Source organism: Diabrotica undecimpunctata, chromosome 8, assembly GCF_040954645.1.
Source record: "Diabrotica undecimpunctata isolate CICGRU chromosome 8, icDiaUnde3, whole genome shotgun sequence".
NCBI lineage: Eukaryota > Metazoa > Arthropoda > Insecta > Coleoptera > Chrysomelidae > Diabrotica > Diabrotica undecimpunctata.
The window spans coordinates 68318156-68340500 of NC_092810.1; the positions used below are offsets into that span (position 1 = coordinate 68318156).

Sequence of the window (22345 nt, forward strand, 5' to 3'; positions counted from 1 at the left end):
TTCTCATGACTTCGTTGTTTGTTACATGCTCGGTCCATGATATCTTCAGGATTCTTCTATACACCCACATTTCAAATGCTTCCAACTTTTTAGCAGTCGACGCGTTAAGTGTCCATGCCTCTATCCCATAAAGCAGAGTCGAGAAAATATAGCACCTTGCCAGCCTAACTCTCAAGTCCAATTTTAGTTCTCTTGCACAAAGTACCTTTCTCATTTTATTGAAGTTTGTACGTGCTTTCTCTATTCGAACTTTGATTTCTTTGGAGTAATCGTTTGTGTGATTAATTATTGTGCCAAGATAGTGGTAGTTTTCAACTTGTTCTAAAGCACTACCGTTAATTGTCAGGCTTTCACCATTATTTTGGGTTTTTGATATCCTCATAAATTTGGTTTTCTTGGTGTTTATTGATAATCCATATTCCTCTCCATACTCAACTATCTTGTTCATTAGCTTTTGGAGGTCTCGGAGGTTGTCTGTTATTATGATAGTATCGTCCGCATATCTAATGTTGTTAATTGGTGTTCCATTGACCTTGATTCCTGCTGTTTCTCCCTCAAGAGCTCTTTTCATAATTTCTTCAGAGTATGCATTGAATAGTAGTGGTGACAATACACACCCCTGTCGCACTCCTCTTTTAACTTCGAACTCTTCTGATGTGTGTTCATTAATTCGTAGAGAATGTAAAACAAACGTATAGCAGAACATAAAAGGGCTTTCAATAATATAAAAACAGATTCTACATACGCACTTCACTTTCTAGATTATAATCATTCTTTTGTGTATAAGCAATATTTATATTTTACATAGGTACAGGTAGACAAATAAACATTTTGTTAACTTGGTCTTACATTAATCGGTGCCAAAATTATGTTCTAAAACATTTAAAATATAGTTTTTCTTTTTTATAAGTGTTTTCCTTTGGTTGAAATAACCCAAGCTTTGAAAATACTGCATCATTCAAAGGGAAACTATGGCAGAACACAAGTTATTAATTTAAAATATCTCAGTAAATATAAAATGTTTATTGACTGTGAAAATAAACAGAAGCACCTTTTTTAAATCAGTTAGTACAACCATAAGGAAAGCACGAAATTACCATTTTGTGGTAAATCAATTGTTTTTTTTACCATATTGTTTATGGCTTTAAAAATTGTAAAATGTATGCATACAATACATATATTTATATTCACCATAATATATAACTGTAATCATATTGAAAACATGAAGGTGTTGAAATAATTTTTTTTGTAGATATATTATTCTTCATGCTGATAATCAAAATAGCTTCATTAAGGGTGCACAGGATATATTTTTCAATCGGCTATAATGGACTACCATGAATAAATGAATCAAGTAAATTTTTTATCGTGGTTTGAAAATCAACTATTAAAAAATTGTCTTAACTATCCCTAATAATTATAATAGATAACGCTCCATACCATAGTATATTCTTAGAGAAAGTACCAAACATGTCTTGAAACAAGACTTAAATAAAAGATTGGGTAACTATATAACAATAAACTGCCAACCGAAATAGAAACTCATGTATTTTAATTCTCGTCACTGTCTGAATCTGAGCTATCACCAGGATTTATTATAATTGATTGAATGTCAAAATTTACCATACTCTTGTCTCTTATATACCATTTTTTGATAATTTCATTAGTATGTCTGACACATTTCTCCCAAATATCTGCATTACATTGTTCCAATGCCTTTACCACATATTTAAAACAGCAGTATCAGAATGCCCATGCCTATCTATACCAATATACTTATCGTAATACGACTTGCAATTTGCCCAAAATAATTCTATTGCGTTAAATTCACTGTGATAAGGAGGCAGTCTCCAGACCTCATGACCATATATTCTCGGAGCAACTTTTCAGTTACATATATATTTTCTTTCCTGTTATTTTTGAAGTAGTTGAAGGTTGTTTATTTAAAAGGACACTGTGGCAAGAAGCATTATCCATTACAACCAATGATGACTCTTCTAAATTAGGTATTAATTGTGTTCTTATCCACTTGGTAAAAAGTTCGTTGTTCATTTCTCCATGATAATCAGCTACGTTAGATTTTGAACAAAACAATAAAATTGCACCCGAAACAAATCCTTTTCGTGAACCAACGTGAACAATTACAAAACGTTTACCATCATAACCTCCTGGTTTTTGGACACTTTTGGCACTATTGTCTTGCCAAGAATTTGTTTTATTTCCTTTGGAGTAAATCCAAGTTTCATCTAAAAAAAAACAACTTCTCTTGTAAATACACTTTCAAGATTTTCCATTATTTACGAAGGAATCTGGCTCTTAGAGCAGCAATACTAGTTTGCTCAATTAATGCTCGTCGATTGTCATCCTTTTTGAATTTAAATGTGATGTATTTTAACAATGTACTAAGCGATGATTTTCCAATATCCACTAGTTCTGTATACCTTAATTGCTCCGTAGAGTAACATGCTTCTCTGAAAAAAAAAAAAAAAGAATTCATTATCGTCTTTTATAGCCAAAAATAAGTAGATAAAAAATTTAATGAAAATTGAAGTACCTACCCAGGTTCTTGTTTATCATAAAATTCACACTGAAGAAATTGATATTTACTCTGTTGGTACATATCGTACAACGTATTCCGTACTTCCATTTTGATGCCTTGGGCATATCAATTGTCTTACTTTTAAGACGACGTCTATTTTTGCCTGGTTTTGAAAGAACGGGATTGTTTCCTTTCCTTTTTTTTATCGAGTATATTGTCCGCCGTGATATTTTTAAAGCATCGGCAAATCTCTTAAAAAATAATTATTTAATAGTAGCTAATTAAGTAACATGAATTTGATATTTTTCTTCTTGAACAGATGTAAGAGGCTCCAAAGCTCCTCCATTACTTCTTTTCAACTCAAAACATTCATATAAATTCAACACAAGTTGCTGCGCTTGGAAATTTGGCGTTTTTCAAGGCATATCTTAAAAATAAGAATAATAATAAATAATCTCGAAAATATACAGATAAGTTTCCGTTCGACGGAACTCTAGCCAGACTCATGTAGTATAATGACAATTTGTAGATTAGAAAATATTACTTTTCTCATTAGCTTGAAAATAAATACTTACCGGAAGTAATCAAATTAAAAGAGCAACAGTTAGTCGTTCTAACAATAATTATGCTTGAAAATGCATAATTCAAATAAAATACCCCAAAAAAGTTAAATAATTTGAAAAACCAAAAAAAAAATAAATTTAAATAAATCAATAAATACGACAAATGAGCTAATGTCACTGTCAATGAAAACTATACACGTCAAAATTTACAGTAAACAAGGTATCAAATACATGCCATATTGTTGATCCTTGTTTAACTTATTGTGATTTCTATGGACAAGCAGCTTAATTTTGCAATACTGGTGTCTGTAGTAAAAAAGAGACCTAATATAAAAAGTAATTCGTGAATAATTTCATGCATGGGAAAAGATAGAGTGGCCGTACATTGATAATATATAATATTAATAATAAATAAACTAAACTAAATGCACTTTCTGACAAAAATGCATATGGTGGACGAATAAATGAAGGCCTCAAAAAATGTCAGAACTTCGACTATTATTAAAATAGTTTGATTTCTTTGCACCTATATTAATTAAGAGTTTTTTTTTATGGATCTATTCTGCTCACAGATATTTGTATATAGCCCAATCGCTTCCTTAGAAGAAAAAAATCCTAATTATGTTTTTTTTTTAGTTTCGAGATGACTGTAGAAATGTTTGATTATTTGGATCATATACTCGAACTTCAGGAAGCAGGTAAGTGTGAAACCTATATTACAGCTTCATTTTTTGTGGGGCACCATGGTTTTACTTTAGTATGCTCACGGACAAAAATATTTTATATTTTTTAAATTTTGATTTCGACAAATTTTTGACAGCTAAAATCTTTAAATCCGAGAAATACAGTACCAAAGATAAGGTAGTGTCGATATCAAAAGAGAACTATTTTTGAACTTTCTTGAGACAACTGTAGTATAAAAATAGTTTTTTGTTATTTTTATTTTGCCTTCTATTGAGTTTATTAAGACAGATATTTTTCTGATAATTATCTACATAAAAAAAATGAACACTATTAGAATACGGTTCTGAAACTACTTTCTTGTGGCATATCTAATTTAAATATTATGTTTATATGGGATTAAGCCACAATTATTGGTTGTGAATTATATTTTTAACCAACTAATGTTTGACGTTTCGACTTCCACTCTGGAAATCGTTCTCAAAAAGATTATTTAAAAAAATCTGAGAATATGTTTAACCAAGTTGTTGTTATTAGGTTATGTCCTTTCAAAATTGACATACTTGGCCTTAATCTTGTAGGTAACAGCATGTAAATGGCTGAAAAACATCCGAGGGTGGTGTTTTTACCATAGGAATATCAAATTCTGACTATTTTATGTGTTTTTATGTTATATGTTTGTGTAAACTGTATCATAATTGTGTTTGTGTAACGTAAGTTGTGCAACGTGCGTTTGTGTGTATACATATAACTAATACTCCGCTATTGTTGGTATTATTCTTGTTCTCAAAATAGACAAAAGAAGAAGTCAACTACAAGAATATAACAACAATACCGGATTAATACGAGGTCGAAAAACATGACCTACAATCTTACACACAATATATATACAACACTCAATACACAAAATACAACGAATCTATTTTGTGCAACCTACGTTACACAACCACAATTATGATACAGTTTACACAAACATTTAACACAAAAATACATAAAACAGTCAGAATTCCTAGGGTAAAAACACCACCCTCAGATTTTTTCAGCCATTTACATGCTGTTGTCTACAAGATCGGGGCCAAATATGTCAATTTGGAAAGTACATAACCTACTAACAAACAACTCGGTTATAGATTTTCGCAAAATTTTTTAATTTAATCTTTTTCTAGAACGATTTCCGGAATGGAAGTCGAAACGTCAAACATTAGTTAGGTAGTTAAAAATAGAATTTTCATTACAACCTATAATTATGGCTTAATCCCATATAACCATAATAATTTCATAAACATAATGTATATTATAATAATGTTTATGCTTATTAATTTGCTTAAAATAAGAAAATTTCTGAGTTGTACGCTTGTTTTTTCAGATTTGTCTTTAGTGTGCATTTTAGTTTCTCAATATTGTTCCATTATCGGTAGAACAATGCGTATTGAAAACAGCCTCAAAATATTTCTATTTTTTTTTTGTTATGGCATGAGTATCGATGGGGCGATCTAAGAAAATTTCGAAACTATTTTCTTATGTCATTTTTCTATCAACTACATATTTTATGGGAATAAACCACAATTTTATTTAAAAATACTTAATAGGTAAAGTTTCTCAAAAAACAAATTTTAGGGACTATTTCCGAGGTGGAGCTCTAAACGGTTTATTCCCATAAAATATGGTCGCTAAGAAAAGTCATTAGAAAAATATTCTTATATTTTTAAATATCGTCCAACACAATATAAAATATTTTTGTTTGTGAGTAATACATGACATTATATAAAATTACATTCATTGCCACAACGGATTGAGTTTATAGTTCTTGTATAATACGCATGTATATACACGCGGGGTCGATAGCCTTTAAATCACAGGTATTGATAACAGTTTTTACATTTTTTAGTTTTTGGTTCGCTGAATATGGCTAGATCGAATTCTATGACCAGCGCCGGGCAGTGTCGTCTTGCTCCGTTGATACCTTGCATACTCGATGCTTCGAAACTATACGATTATTGTGTGAAGATTATGTTCAAATTACATATGACTCTACCGCCCGATACGCTCTCCGGGCATAGAGAGAGATTCCTCAAGCAGTTTAGATTATTGAAAAAGTTTTACGAGAGCACCAGCAATCTGCAATATTTTAAGGAGCTGATTGCGATACCGCCGTTACCTGAGGTAATGGATTTAGAAGAAGATTTAATTAAATGTATATCTATGAAAGAGTACGAAAATAACCATGTTGTAGAACTAAATAGTGGTAGCGCTAGTAGTTTTAACGATGATAGTAATAGTGGTTCTGCTAGTAATACTAACAATACTAACCCTAACAATACTAAACAATCAGAAGATGAAAATGTAGGTATCTTGATTGATCTTAGTTAATTTGTGTTGGATCTAAAAAACAGCTTGGGTTGTTTGTTGCCATTTTTTGTCCTTTAGGGAGAAATTTATTAATATATTATTTTTTCTAAATTTTCATAAAATGCGACAATGTTTCATTAGCAGTGCATCTTCTGAAGTGGAGTAGTTGTATTACTATTTATGAGGTGATAATAAATAAACGACTTATGATGACATAATTACTGGTATACTTGTTCATAAAAAAGTGAGTTATGGAAGTGAATGTATTAAAAAAACATAATTATTAATTAACAACTTGGGAAAAACAATTTTCGCTTGTAAGTCTGCTGACTATTAAGTCTTAAGTTTTTCCTAGTGCTCACATAAATGGTTGGTTTTTTTGAGGTATATAACTGAAATAAATTAATTCACAGATTATCATGAGGTACTATTATTCCATTGATCGGATGTAAACCTGGCTTAAGTGTGTTCATTCGTTTTTTTTCTTCATCCATTCGTGACCAATAATTTTTTGATGTGGCTTTCTAGTCTATCTCCGGGTTTCTTGTGCACTCTAGTGCACAACAACTTGTGTTTTTTGTGCCAGCGAAAGCTTTTCTTTCATCAAAGGTGCCACTGACAAAATTGACAAAATTCTTAAATCAAGAGGAATGAAAGACAATATTTGCCCCCCCCCCCTCCCCAACAAAAACTACTTGTGTTTCTAGTGTCAACGATAGCTTTTCTTCCTCACATCAAAGGTGCCACTGACAAAATTGACAAAATTGACAAAATTCTTAAATCAAGAGGAATGAGAGACAATATTTGCCCGCCAACAAAAACTTTCATCTCTTGTCCGATTAATCAAAGACAAAATTCCAAATGAACAACACGGAGGTTATGAAGTTCCTTGTGCAAACTGCTTCCGATCCTATATAGGCCAAACAAATCGTAGAATCCAAAATAGGATTTATGAACATTCCATTTCTTTTCGCAATTCCGATTTAATTTCAGCTCTAGGTCAACACCATCTTCATACAGGTCACAAAATTGATTTTGAAAACTCCAGAACCATATCGAAAAAAGCCAAACTGTCTCAATAAAAAAAGCTGATACGGTTACCTTCGACAAGGATGGAGACCTTTCATAACGAAAATATCGTCCGCTCCACCCGCCAATCAAAACCGTCCTCTGTTCCCAGTGGCAGTAATGCAGTGGTCAGTGATCTAGTGGATTGATAGTAGTGTCTGGCGGCTTAAGAGTCTGAGTCCTCAGAAACCCTGAAGAAGACATCAAAGAGGATGTCGAAAGCTCGGCGCAATGATAATCGACGCGGTTCAACCCGGAAGACTGTTGAGTTTAATATTAATCCTTGTAATAGCATTAATCTTAGCTCCAGGTTTCATATATATATATATATATATATATATATATATATATATATATATATATATATATATATATATATATATATATATATATATATATATATGTATGTATATATATATATATATATATATATATATATATATATGTATATATATATATATATATATATATGTATATATATATATATATATATATATATATATATATATATGTGTGTGTATATATACATAAAACCTTAAGTTTTTACTTTTTTCCTCCCTCCAACCATGTCTTGTTCTGCTTTCCTGCAGGTGTCTATTCAGTTCTTGTTTTGGGTGTCTATGTTATCTTTGATCTTAGTCTTATTTCCGTATCATACAATCAAACGAAGTAGTTGTAACATTTTTTTTGGCAAATTAAATTTTTATGAAATAATTCCATCTATGAACTCTAATGCTGTTATAACTCAATGGTTCTCACTTGAATAAGTTGAATGTTTGTATTTTTTTATGGCAAAATTTTCTTAAAATTTTTTTTGTACCCTGACGAGTTCCTTTACATTTTTTCAAAATGCAAAGGAACCATATTTTAAAGTCCACCATATTTTAAAGTCTAGAACTCTATGTGTATGTACCACTTTTACAGTAATATGTGGTCTCGCCCTTTTTGCATTTGCTATTATTGACACGTACTGCATTGGAGTATAAACCCGGTCATGGCCCTTAAGAAACCTTAAGTCCAAAATCTCTGTCGCGCGATAGAAATGAATGCCCTCGAACTGGGAAATATTGATGAATTATTTTAAATGTTCCATTCATGGTAAGATTTAAGAAAAATCGAACAATGGATTTCTATTTTAGCTCCCCATAAGCATCACTAAATACGTGTAATTCCGTGATGGTTTCTGGGATTTGTTTTATATAATCCTACCTCGTCCGCTCTGCGTTTGATAGTGCCATCATAATACGTATAAAATGTTGCAGCATTAGTTTTTATGTCATGAATCCCAAAAACATATTGCCATACTTTTCGTAGGTAAAACATATTCACTGGCAAAAATGGTAATGGCAAATTTTGCATATAATCAAAAACTGTGGCTGCTACATTATCACATCTCTTTTGAATATTGAATTTTTTGTAAAACTTAGCAGCCCTCCTCTTATGCACAAGTAATTCGTTCATTAATTTAATTTGACTACTACTTCCTCGCATGTCGGGCATACGTCCACTTGTGGTCTACTAAGCCTATATCCAAAATTTTCGTTGAAATTTTTCAAGTAGTACTCATAGTTTTCGTCAAATCTTTATTGTTGAATCAAAACATTTGTTACTTCTTTTTTACGGTTAAAGAAGAATCAAGGTGGGCAAGAGGCTTGCTACCATAATGAGTTTCTTTTTTGGAAAGTTTATTTAAAAAAAACAGATTCCGGTGAAGCATTACCAAGTTTAATATGTCGACCTCGTCTGTCAGTGCTATCCCATCACCATTATTTAGGGCAAAGTCAAACGAAAAACTGCTTTTACCGAAAATGCATACAAACAGAAATGCTTTTTTGCATACCTGAACACGTTCTTTTCCATTTAATACATGAAACACAAAATTGCTTCGGCGTTCTTGGTTCCTTGACCTGCGTCCCTTAATTTCTTTAGCATCAAGTAGACCCATTGAAAAAGTATCTTGTTCATTTTTTGGTTTGCTTGAATAGGGCGTTTCAAAAATTTATTTCTTTTCCCCTCCAGAGAATTCCTTGGTGCATATAAATTTACACCTGCGAAAAACATCATTAAAAACAAATGTTTGAAAAAGGTAGTACTAACCAACTAGTTAGATTTGCAGAAACAAATTTTGAACAGAAAAATAATCAAATTATTACAATACATGTTATTTAAAATAATTTTAAATATATAATAATTTTTTGGTTTTAAAAATACTAATTTTTGTACAATATGGCCCCTTTTTTAACAATTAACGAGGATATATAGCTATATAAATAAAATTCATCTTTATATCGAAAATTCGATCCATCTGTATCATCACTGTACCATCCTGTACATAGTCGTAAACCTTTTAAAAGTACATACCTGCAGTCCGGTAATATTTGTAGATCAGGTTTTGTAATTTCGTTTTGACTAACATAACTTTTTCCGAGTAATCGACGTTTAATTCGTACATTTTTTTTATATTTTTCATAGTTTCCTTCTCTCAATTTAATACTTTCACTACTTGCATCAGAGATATCAGACATGTTGCTAACGAATATTGTGTAAAATAAAAAAATGTTAATTTTTATATGCAAAATCACTAATGCACACACGTGTTACAGCTAATCTTAACAAAATGACAGAAACGATGGTGGCGCCACAAGAATTACTGTTTAAAGGTAACAAGTCCCGGACTAGTTCTCTTTATGCGCTCAACATAAATTTTATCCTGCATTATTTCGCGTATGGCGAATGAGCCAAATTTGTCGTATAGACGCATTGATCCGTCAACGTTAATTTAACAAAATGTATATCTTATTTTCAATTCGTACTAATGTGGACTTGTTCCCTTTATACAATAAACGCTTCAATTATTGGTAGAGGGTTTTCAAAAGCAGCTTACAGCTTACAAACAGCAAAACTCTATAAAAGTTGCATACGAGAACACAACGTACACAAAAAATTCTAGATTCCAGATGTACACGTCATATTGCTAATACGACTCAAACAATTTTCCTCTTCTTTACTGTTTTCACAGTATGATGTGATATGTAGTTACAGTTATATATTCAGTAAGGTGCATTGCTACTGAAATAAGTGTCATGAATTCCTTAAAAAATTTTTGAAATATTTTAAAAACGGTACTTTTAGATGTTAATCATAAATTTTTATTAATATTGACTAAATCCATCTTTCAATATAATTTTAAAGATTCCCTATATTTTCTTCATTAGTTTTTGGTTAAAGATTTTAGTAAAATTAGAGTAAAATATATACAACCCTATAAATAGTCCAGTTTTAGAGGTGGTAGATTATAGTTTAAATGATAGGAGTATAAAAAATTATACGTAAGTTGGTATATATTTTGGTTATTTAGATTACTTATATATTGTACATAAATTTCTAACCTATACTTTACACGTCCTTTTACTATAACTTTAATGTACATACATAATTTTAAAACCGTTTCTTTTAACTTGCACATAAATAAATATTTTAACTATAGAGATTGTTTTTTAATGTCCTATTTTTAATATGTTTGTAACTCATTGGTAAAAGTTTTTAAAAAAATCTTTTTGTTCATGAATCCATTTTTATAATTATTATTATAGTTCATTTCGCTGTGATAATCTCCCAATTTTGTACCAGATTTAAATTTTAAATATGCATTATTTATGAAACCTATTTCGCTGCCTGCGTAAGCAATAATCAGCCTGTGACCTTTGAACACTGGCTTCTGCAAACTTTCACTGGTATTGTCTTAACAGTTTTTGTCATCGGTATGAGTGGTATGGATATGTTTCATCCATGTTAATTATGGGCGCTTTTATTAAAAAAATTTCTCCGAATCACTTGTATATCAGATTTTTCCATTAGAATGTTCCTGTTATTCTTCGCTTTCCTCCATGGAAATCCCATATTGCTAATTACTTTTCTAAGAGTTTCGTACGACACTTTATAAATATTGTCTTCATAAAATTTTTGTGTTGTCTGTCGCAAGGTAGGAACCCGTCTTTCGGTAATAAAAATTTATTATTATACGACTACGTAAACCTTTGTCAATATCGTCCAAGTTGGATTTTGAGGCATATCTCATTCTTTTGTTGTTAGACGTCGAAGATGATGTAGAAGCACTTTATTTCACGAGAGATCCGTTTTATAGTATTTAATGGGACTTTTACTTTCTAAAATGAAAAAAAAAGGAAATATTTAAATATTAAATAAAAAAAACTGTTATATTCAGCTCCGTGTAAAAATTCCAATTTTTTTAATTCCAACTAGATTCAATTCTTGAGAATTAAAACTAATAAATAAACCTTTTTTAGTGGTATATATAAGATATCAAAAAAAAATTGAGATTAATATAGTAAATTTTGAAAAAAACGTGTTCCAGTTTTGAAAAATGTGATTTCGAAAAAACGCGTTTAAAGTATTTTTACTGTAATTGTATGGAATAAAATAGCCATATTTATTTATTTCTAATCAGCAATTTCTGGTACATATTGGGTGCCCTCACTGTTCAGTGAAAGCTGTAAGTGTTTTCTGCAGTAAGGTGATTATCTTTGAATTTTCTTTTCATATTATGCTTATTTCAATGCCCTTATTTCGAATGAATTTTAAATGACCACTAGATCAAAGACTTTTTTATACGATTTTCAAAACAATAATAATTTTAGATAAATTTCAATAATATAAAACAAGGTTTAGAAAGCAATTGTCAAGTTGCAGGTGCAAATTTGAAGCGGGGCGCGCGGTGTTTTATAAAAACTAGTTTTAGCTCAGGTGTGTACCGTTATAAATTAAGCTACAACTTCTTTTCTATTGCGATTTTTTAATAAAATTTAGGACAGTATTTCTATGATATTAACGAATGTTTTTACGTAAAAAAACAAAAATCGATTTTTTTTAGTTCAGAAAGTAAAAGTTTCCTTAGTTACTCCCGTTGATTAGGCAGCATGCTCCTCTACATTTTTAGCATCTTTAATAGGCTGATTTTGTATCGCGTCTCGCTGCATAAACTCGCTGCATTTACTATTACCTCTCTAGTTTTCCCAGACAAGAACCTTCAAATCTTGATTGAAAATCCAAGTTTAATAATTTAAAAACTAAAAATCAATCGTTATAACAGCTCTTGGAAACACACGCAAAAGAAACAAAGACAATTTTTTTTTGCAAACTCTACAACTGTTCACTGAGCATCGGAGGTTGAACCTAATATCAAAAAGACCAAGGCTCATGCTATATTTGACGAGGTTTCTCAGGAAATATAGTACATATATTAATATGTTAGCTACTTAGTGAAATATAGATCTATACTATTGTTGTGAATTTATTAAAAGGTTCAATATTTATAACACTTATGGATGTAATTTATTTCTTTATTTATATTAACTTATCTGACAATAATTTATTATATCCGTACGTAACAAATTCGCGAGCGCGGGTCTTGAGAATTAACTGGCCCTCCATATAAAAATGTTGTATTTATATACGAAATCCTGATATACTAGAACAGCATCGAAAGATCGCATTGTCTTGCATCGAAAAATCGAGAAGCATCTAGTTGGATGATTCACCATAATTTGAATCGAGATCCTTCGCCAAAATTTCTACAATAAAACAGAATTATTAGTGAATAAAAACATGTTTTAAAGGTTAAAACTATGACTCATATTTTTACGTAACATTGCCCCCCTCTCAAAAGATGGTTCCTCCTGGAACCTTGTTGGGACTAGAACTGGAACGGTATGCTGGTATCGGCAACTGGACCCTCTTTTACAACTTCCAGTTGTATAAAAATGCCAAGGGACGGTTTTCTCTCCGCACCAGTAACTATGCGGATTGCAACAGACTAACACCTGGACTTCGGTGTCTTTAAAGATCTCCTCCACCATATTTCGGATAACCCTCCAATCTAATTGGCGGCACTCCAACTTTGGCATGGCTAACTTTTGCACGTCGGACTCTAGTACGTGCCCTCTCAATTGAAGTAAGGCTTCCCATACATCTCGGTAGGTAGGTTGGTCACGGGCAGTGTCTTTTGTTACCAGGTAGAAAAGGTAACGTGATGCATCTTGGAGTTTCAAGGTTTTACCGGGAGCTGGCACTTGGCATTGAAGTTCTGCAACTCGACCAAACTTCCTTCGAAAGACGGATGCCAACCCTGGTGCGTCTTTGATACTGGCCGGGATGGTAAGGGCCAGCGAGTAGTCATCGGGGAGCGCGAGTAGATCTTGCTTTTCTTCAGTGGTAACACCATGTCTCGCTTTACCGGTACCTCCATAGGCACCCATGAATTCCTCAAACGTGAGGTCAGACACATCTTGGACTTGGTTTACTTCCACTTCTTCATCTACGTCGTGGTCACCTTCGAAAGATGCCAACCGGTTATGGTGTACTATCATCGGCTTTCCCCTCGGAATCTTGCTTATTCGGTAGATGACATCGTTGATCTTCTCCATGATGAGGTATGGACCTTCCCAAAACTGCTGCAATTTGGGAGAACAACCTTTTCGCTTCTTGGGATTATACAGCCATACTTTGTCGTTCTTCTTAAAGCAACCCTTTTCGGCTTGTGTATCGTACCGTTTCTTCATTCGGTCGCTAGCGATCTGAAGGTGGGAACGGACCAACTCATGTACATCGTCCATTCTTCTTCGTAATTCGATCACATAATCTTCACCTGCTACATCTTCTCCAGGTCGACACCCAAATTCTAGATCACAAGGTAGTCGCATTTCGCGTCCGAATAGGACTCTGGCTGGTGTCTGGCCCGTTGATTCGTTAACAGCAGATCTGTAGGCCATTGTGAAGAACGGAAGGTATTGGTCCCAGTCTCGCTGATGATCGGACACCATCTTTGTCAAATACTTGCCAACTGTCCTATTCATTCGTTCTACCATACCATCCGATTGCGGATGATACGCGGTAGTTCTTGTTTTCTTCATGCCTAGTCTATCACATATTCCTTGGAATAGATCACTTTCGAAGTTCCTGCCTTGGTCACTATGGATCTCCAAAGGCACTCCAAATCGGCTGATATATTCTTGGATCAACTTATCTGCAACGGTGGCGGCCTTCTGGTCTGGAAGTGCGTAAATCTCGACCCACTTAGTGAAGTAATCCATTACTACCAACATGTACTTGCCCCCATTTTCACTTTCTGGAAATGGCCCTGCAATGTCCAAAGCTATTCTTTCAAACGGGCTTCCAACATTATATTGTCTCATAGGAGCTCTCCTTTTCCGGTGAGGCCCGTTACTCGTAGCACAAATAGTACATTTCTTACACCAGTCTTTTACGTCGTCGGAACTGTTCATCCAATAAAACCGTTCCCGAATTCGCTGAAGGGTTTTCCTTACACCAAAATGCCCTCCCGATGGACTGTCGTGTAACTGACGAAGTACTTCGGCTATTCTGCTCTTTGGGATCGCCAACTGTCTTCTTTTCTCTGAACCGTCATCATTTTCCAGGACTCGTTTGAGCAAGCCATCTTCGATGATAAATGAGTCCCACTGGGCCCAATACGTCTTAACTACTGAGCATAGGTTTGATATTTCCTGCCAAGGTGGTCGACGGTTTTCCTCTTTCCATTTTCGGATTTTCTGTATAATTGGATCTCTCTCTTGTTCTTCCCTTATCTTAGTAGGCGTCCAGTCGTCGTTGACAATCGTCGTTCTTAGCACTGCTGCTTCCTTGGATTCCGTTTTGTTGCAGTGGGGACACTCTGCTGGGCATGGCCGTCTGGAAAGAGAATCAGCGTTTCTGTGGCTAACTCCGGCTCGGTGCTCAATCTTAAAATCGTATTCTTGGAGTCGTTCGATCCACCTGGCTATCTGACCCTCTGGATTCTTAAACTGCATCAACCACTTAAGGGCGGCATGGTCGGTTCGGATTAAAAACTTCCTTCCATAGAGGTATTGATAGAAGTGCTCTACTGATTTCACTACTGCCAGAAGTTCTCTTCTCGTGACGCAATAATTCCGCTCAGGTTTTGAAAGAACTTTACTAAAATATCCGAGGACTCGTTCCTGTCCTCCTTGAATCTGAGACAGCACTCCTCCAATTCCCACATTACTTGCATCTGTATCTAAGATGAACTCTCCTTCTGGCAGTGGATACCCTAAAATTGGTGCTGTTATTAAATGCTTTTTCAAGGTCTCAAAGGCATTTTGGCAGTCTGTATCCCAGCGGTAATCTCTTGCTTCCTCCGTAAGTCGCGTTAATGGCTTAGCGATATCTGCAAACTTCTTAATAAACCTCCGGTAGTAAGTACATAGTCCAAGAAAACTTCTCACTTGATGTTTGTCAGTTGGTTTTGGCCATTCCTTAATGGAATCGATTTTTCCCTTATCCACGGCCACTCCTTCTTTACTGACTATATGACCCAGATAATTGACTTTACCTTGAAATAGCTGGCACTTCTTGGGGTTTAGCATCAATTGGGCAGCTTTAAGTCGATTAAAAACGTTTTCTAAATTCCTCAAATGATCTTCGAATGTCTCCCCCAAGACGATTATGTCATCTAAATAAACCAGGCATGTTTTCCAAGATAACCCTCTCAACACATTTTCCATAAGCCTCTCAAATGTCGCAGGAGCATTACAGAGTCCAAATGGCATAACGTTGAATTGCCACAATCCAGATCCTGTGGTGAAGGCTGTCTTTTCTTTATCTACTGGGTCCATTTCTACCTGCCAGTATCCAGACTTCAAATCCAAAGTAGAAAACAATTTACTTCCAGCCAATGTGTCCAATGTGTCATCGATCCGAGGCAGAGGATAACTATCTTTCTTGGTAACGTTGTTCAGCAAACGGTAATCCACACAGAACCTCGTCGTTCCGTCTTTCTTCTTAACCAGGACCACCGGAGAGACCCATGGGCTCGTAGAAGGTTCTATCACCCCGTCTTTCTTCATTTCCTGAACAATCGTTTCAGCTTCCTCTCTTTTCGCCTGTGGTAATCGTCGAGCTGTTTGACGAATTGGCTTAGCATTACCAGTATCAATTTTATGCTTAACAACCGTAGTTCTTCCCGTCTTTCCTCCTTTCGGTACGAAAATATCACGATACTGCCGAAGAAATTCCCTTAATTTCCTTTTCTCCATCTGATTTAGAGACTGTCCTGCAACTGCAACCATTTGGTCGAATTTGTCGTTGGAATTATCAGATGTTGTCGCCTGACGGATTATGGATGTCACAGGTACACAAGTTCCTACTTTTGTCTCTTTCTTTATGGTCACTGGGTAGTCGTTGACATTGATAAGTCTCACAGGAATTTCTTTAGCCGAAGTCACCAATTCCTTTCCAATTATGATTCCACGGCCAACCTCATCGTCGTGGTTCCAAGGCTCCATCATAACAGGTCTCCCTTCGTCTACAATTCCCTGTAGTCGCGCTACTATGATCGTTTCGCTTCTCGCAGGCACGACTGTATCTTCTGTAATGGCTGCTTGCACAGTGTTGTCATTATGTGGATGGAGAAATACCTCCTCGTTGCCAACTTTGATTACCTTATTCTTAAAGTCCAATTGGAATCCATGCATATTCATTACGTCCATTCCTAATATAACATCCTCTTCGATGTCAGCAACTATAACAGTATGGACAAACTTTTCTGCCCCAATTCCCAATTGTACCTGGATTTCTCCATGAATGTTGGCATTTTCACCTGTAGCGGTCCGAAGTCGCAACCTCGTTGGTGACAGTTTCTTACGGCTGTTTATAACTGTTGGGCGTATAATGGTTCTGGTGGCTCCGGTATCTACCAACAACGTATGCTTTTTACCATTTATGTCTCCATCTACATATACACTATCTTCACGACATTTCAAAGAAGCTATTAGTATAAGAGGGTCTTTGGAAGAGTTCCGGGTCGAAGCTGCCCCCCTAAGGTTGACTCGTTCTGGTTTTCCTGATGGTGAGTTTCTTGATTTTATGGTCTTCTTTTTCTTGCATGTCGTGCTTTTCATCAAATTAAAGAGCTGGTCAAGTTTATCTTCATCTCCTTCCTCTTTTACAGTCCTAACTTTACTGTAACCGCCAGAGGCCTGCGTAGCTGACTCGTATTCGAGGGCGGCGGATAAGACATCAACCAGCGTCTTGTGACGAGCTAATCGTAGTGTTCTCTGCATTTCATGATCACGAAGACCATCAATAAACGTTTGAACGGCCAATTTTTCCATCATGTCTTCGGGAGCTGTTGGATAAGCATATCGTACTAATCTGGCAATATCTACCTCATATTCTTGAAGAGCCTCATCTTTCTTCTGTCTACGATTTTTAAGCTGCGACTGATATACATGCTCCAAATGTTCGTGGCCATATCGCATATTTAACCTCTTCTTCAGTTGTTCGAAATCATCGGTCTCCTCTACTGCTATGGTCTGAAGCACATCTAAGGCATCTCCTCGAAGAGCGATAGTCAGGTTTACCGCCTTTTCTTTTTCAGACCATCCATTTGCTCTTGCGGCTGATTCGAACTGTTTCATGTAGTTGTTCCATGATGATTTTCCGTCGAAAGTTGGGACTTTAACATGAATAGAACCTCCACTTCCTTCAAATTTCGGCCGTGTCTCCAACTTACATTTCGTCTCGTCTTCTTTTATCTCCACTGTAATTGGATTGTTTCCTCTCTCTGCCGTCCCTGTTTCCTCCAGCTTCTTTTCCATCTCTTTCCATATCTTTTCTTCGAAGGCCAACATATCGGCAGCAACTTGGTTTTTTAACGAAGACATTCTATCGTCCAGGGCAGACATCTCAGAAGTGACTTTAGAGATTTCCGAAGAGATGTTAGCAGAGACTTTGCTTTCCAGCGAAGAAATCTCGTTAGAAACTTTGTCTTCCAACGAAGCGATGTCGCCGGAAACTTTGGCTACATCAGAAGAAACTTTCGAAATATCGTCAGAAACTTTGTTCTCTAATGATGCGATGTCACCAGAAACTTTGGCTACATCACCAGAAACTTTGGCTACATCACCAGAAACTTTGGCTACATCAGAAGAAACTTTCGAAATCGACGAGAGGACAGCATCTTCAAATATATAAGTCTCTGGATCTAGACCTTCTTCTAGCAAAGCGTTCTTTAGTCGTTGGACTAACTCAGCCTTTTTTCCGGTAGAAGCTAATTCTCTGTCTTCTAGATGTCTTCTTAAATTAGTCACTTCTTCTTCTTCTTCTCGTGCCACTCCTAGCGGAGATTGGAAATCATCATGGCCACTGCGACTTTGTTAGCAGCGCGCCTAAAAAGTTCAATCGAACTACACCCGAACCATTCACGTAGATTACGAAGCCACGATATTTTTCTTCTTCCCACACTTCTTTTGCCCTTAATTTTGCCCTGCATGATATTTCTTAAAAGTTCGTACTTTTCACCTCTCACAATGTGCCCCAAGTATTCCATCTTTCTAGTTTTTATCTCATTTAGAATTTCGCATCTTTTGTCTAAAGTTTGGAGTACTTGCGTGTTAGTGACGCGGTCCATCCATGATATTCTGAGAATGCGCCTATAGCACCACATCTCGAAAGCTTCGATGTTTTTTGTGGTCAACTGTTTTAGTGTCCAAGCCTCTACTCCATACAACAGGGTAGAAAAGACATAACACCGCAGCATTCGTATTCGTAACTTTATATTGATATCACGATTGCAAAAGAGTTTGCGCATTCTATTAAAGACTGATCTAGCGATTTCTATTCTACATCTAATCTCTTTTGTTTGATCAGTATCGTCTGTGATCCAAGCACCTAGATATTTATAACAGGACACACGCTCAATCGTTGTATTGTCTATTACAAGATTAGCTCTGATGTTCTTTGATTTCGTGATTACCATAAATTTGGTTTTTTTCAAATTAATTTTCAAGCCGTAACTGTTACAGTATATATTGAGACTTTGAACGAGATGTTGTAGTTCTACTAGCGTTCCCGTTAGAAGAACCGTATCGTCAGCATACCTTATATTGTTGATCGTCTCACCATTTATTATCAGACCAAGATCTTCTTCCTCGAGTGCTTGTTCACAAATAGCTTCACTATACAGATTAAATAAAAGTGGCGACAAGATGCATCCCTGCCGGACTCCTCGACGGATTTGAATTTCTTCTGTTAGCCTACCCTCAACCTTCACATTAGCTGTTTGATTCCAATATAGGTTGCATATAATTCGAATATCTCGGCTGTCTATATTTTTCTTTATTAGAATTTGTCTTAGTGGTTCATGTTGTACTTTGTCAAAGGCCTTTTCGAAATCAATAAAGCAGGTGTAAATTTCTTGGTTCATGTCTAAACATCTCTGTGAGAGAACGTTCATTGCAAACAGAGCCTCCCTTGTACCCAGCCCTTTTCTGAATCCCATCTGAGTGTTACTGATGTCTACGTCTAATTTCCTATAGATCCTATTATGGATTATTTTCAGGAACAGTTTTAGAGCATGACTCATCAAAGCTATCGTACGATATTCGCTGCATTCCCTTGTATTTGCCTTTTTTGGCAGTAGTATAAAGGTCGAACGGAGCCATTCCCTAGGTATTATTCCAGTTCTATATATTGTGTTAAATAGATCTAGGAGTATTTTAATAGATTCATCGTCCATAAGTTTGAGCAGTTCTACGGGAATTTCATCAGGACCGGGGGCCTTACCACTTTTCGCTTGTTTGATTGCATAATCTATTTCTTCTCTGATTATATCAGGCCCTGTATCATCTGTATATTCGTTTGAGATTTCTTGTCTATCTTTGTCATCAAAAAGTTGTGATATGTATTCTGTCCATCGATTCATTTTTTGTTGTAAATCTGTTATGAGTAAACCATCTGTATCTTTGATCTGTCCTGTCTGTGTTGTTCTTCTCCTTCCTGTCATTTCTTTAATCTTTTTGTGTACATTAAAAAAGTCATATTTTCGCTCCAGTTGTTCCAACTCCTGGCATTGCTCACTTAGCCATCTTTCTCTAGCTTCTCTTATTTTCTTTTTTATCAGTTTATCTGTTTCTTTGTATCTTATCGGATTATTTGTTTTGTGTGCCCTTCTTTCACACATCAACTGTAGTATTTCCTCATTCATCCATTCTTTATGTTTCCTTTCTTTCGGTGTTAAATTTTCTCTCCCTGCCAGCATTACGGCATGTTTAATATTCTCCCATTTTTGGTCTATGTTATCAGTATTTCTATTCAATTTCTCTATATTTTGTAAATTTTCTTTGATGTTCACTATTGTTTTCTCTTTTATATGTTGTTCACTCAGTCTTCTCACGTCAATTTGTTTCTGTATGTGTTTTTGAATGATCTTTAGTTTTATTCTTAATGTGACTACTACAGGATTGTGATCCGAGCCTATATCTGCTCCTGGGTAGGTTTTAGCTGAGAGTATAGAGTTGCGGAATCTTTGTCTAACAAGGACAAAGTCAATTTGATTTCTGACTACTCTACCTTTGGTGTCACTCGGAGATTTCCATGTGTACAGTCGTCTGTTAGGTAACTTGAAAAGAGTGTTAGCAACTACTAACTCCTCCGCTTGACAAAATTGTACCATACGGTCTCCTCGTTCGTTTCGTTCTCCTAATCCATAGTCACCCACGTAACCGTCCACACATCCATGTCCAATTTTGGCATTAAAATCGCCCATTACTACTGTAGTGTGATGTTTCTTCATTGATTTTAGAATTTGTTCCAGATCGTAGTAGAAACTTTCAATTTCATCATCATCTTTATCAGCCGTAGGAGCATATACTTGTATAATATTTATAATTTGTTTATTTGACTGAAGTTGTAGTGCCATTATTCTATCAGAGAAGGGAGTAAAGCTTGTTACACAGTTACTGATTTTCTTTGATACCAAGACAGCGACACCGTAACGATGAGTTGAACTGATGGTGCCTGAATAATAAAGTGTTCCACTATTATTCGTGCATTTTCCTGATCCTGGCCACTGTACATCACTTATACCTAGGACATCAATTTTAAGGTTTTCCATTTCAAGGGCTACATTAGTTAATTTACCTGCTGCAAAGAGGCTTCTTACATTCCACGTCGCTATTCTTAACATCTTAAGGTGATTGACATTACTTACACAGGGATTTCGCTGATTCACGACCTGAGAGGCCCTATGGTCTGTATGTGGTTTTCCTCTCCTGCCGGATCTTGGGTTCCGAGGTCCATGATCAGTAACATGAGTGGTTGATGTGACATTTGCCATCATGATTATACTAGGGAATCTTAAAGATCATTAATACAGTGGTTTCCCGTTGCCTTCTGTATCCTTACGCCGTTGACCATTCCTTGATTCATCCGCCTTCGAGACAGATTTCTCTGTCTCAGGACAAAAGAGTGCCCTACCACTTACCCACTCTTCCGCCCGAAGCCGTTGGTAGGTAAGTGGGGGATTGCTTATACCGGCAATCGCTCGGTGGAATTGTCGCCATATCTGGCTACCCTCACTTAGTTTAGCCTGCAGACCAATGCAGTTGCCCGGGGTGTGGCACGTGGAGCCATAAGTGAGAGTTAGTTGTCTTATGAGGACCAGTTATCAAGAACCATCTCCCGTCTATGACGCTCGATGTGGTCGTTCCGATAAAAGGTGCTACCTCTATAACACAACTCTACACCCCAAATTAGTCACTGTCAGCTCATAAATCGTCGTCATTTTCACAATTTATTTTATATCCACTTGTATTATTATTATAAGTCTAATTTATGTTCGATCTCACTTCTGCCACCATTTGTTGTGAATTTATTAAAAGGTTCAATATTTATAACACTTATGGATGTAATTTATTTCTTTATTTATATTAACTTATCTGACAATAATTTATTATATCCGTACGTAACAAATTCGCGAGCGCGGGTCTTGAGAATTAACTGGCCCTCCATATAAAAATGTTGTATTTATATACGAAATCCTGATATACTAGAACAGCATCGAAAGATCGCATTGTCTTGCATCGAAAAATCGAGAAGCATCTAGTTGGATGATTCACCATAATTTGAATCGAGATCCTTCGCCAAAATTTCTACAATAAAACAGAATTATTAGTGAATAAAAACATGTTTTAAAGGTTAAAACTATGACTGATATTTTTACGTAACACTATGTAATAAAGATTGAATTTTAATGCATGTTTTTTATTAGTCATATGATTTTGCATGCGCCTATAACCGCACCGCTTATAAG

General features: G+C 35.3%; 1 protein-coding gene and 1 long non-coding RNA gene across 5 annotated transcripts in view; one reads left to right on the top strand and one right to left on the bottom strand.

Annotated features, from left to right (window-relative positions):
• The window catches only part of Hip1 (Huntingtin interacting protein 1), a 135726-nt gene that overhangs the window by 52250 nt on the left and 61131 nt on the right, over positions 1-22345 (top strand). For 3 of the 4 annotated variants that reach the window (XM_072540442.1, XM_072540443.1, XM_072540444.1), the window contains 2 exons: positions 3739-3800; positions 5672-6126. In XM_072540442.1, coding sequence (XP_072396543.1) covers positions 3739-3800; positions 5672-6126 — 517 coding nt within the window. The remainder of the gene's footprint in view (positions 1-3738; positions 3801-5671; positions 6127-22345) is intronic. The other variant, XM_072540445.1, reaches the window with a different exon arrangement.
• Positions 1037-3251, bottom strand: LOC140448435 (uncharacterized). Its single transcript, XR_011951712.1, has 3 exons — positions 3115-3251; positions 2559-2966; positions 1037-2471 (listed from the first exon to the last, which is right to left on the bottom strand). It is a non-coding gene; the product is annotated as an uncharacterized lncRNA (long non-coding RNA).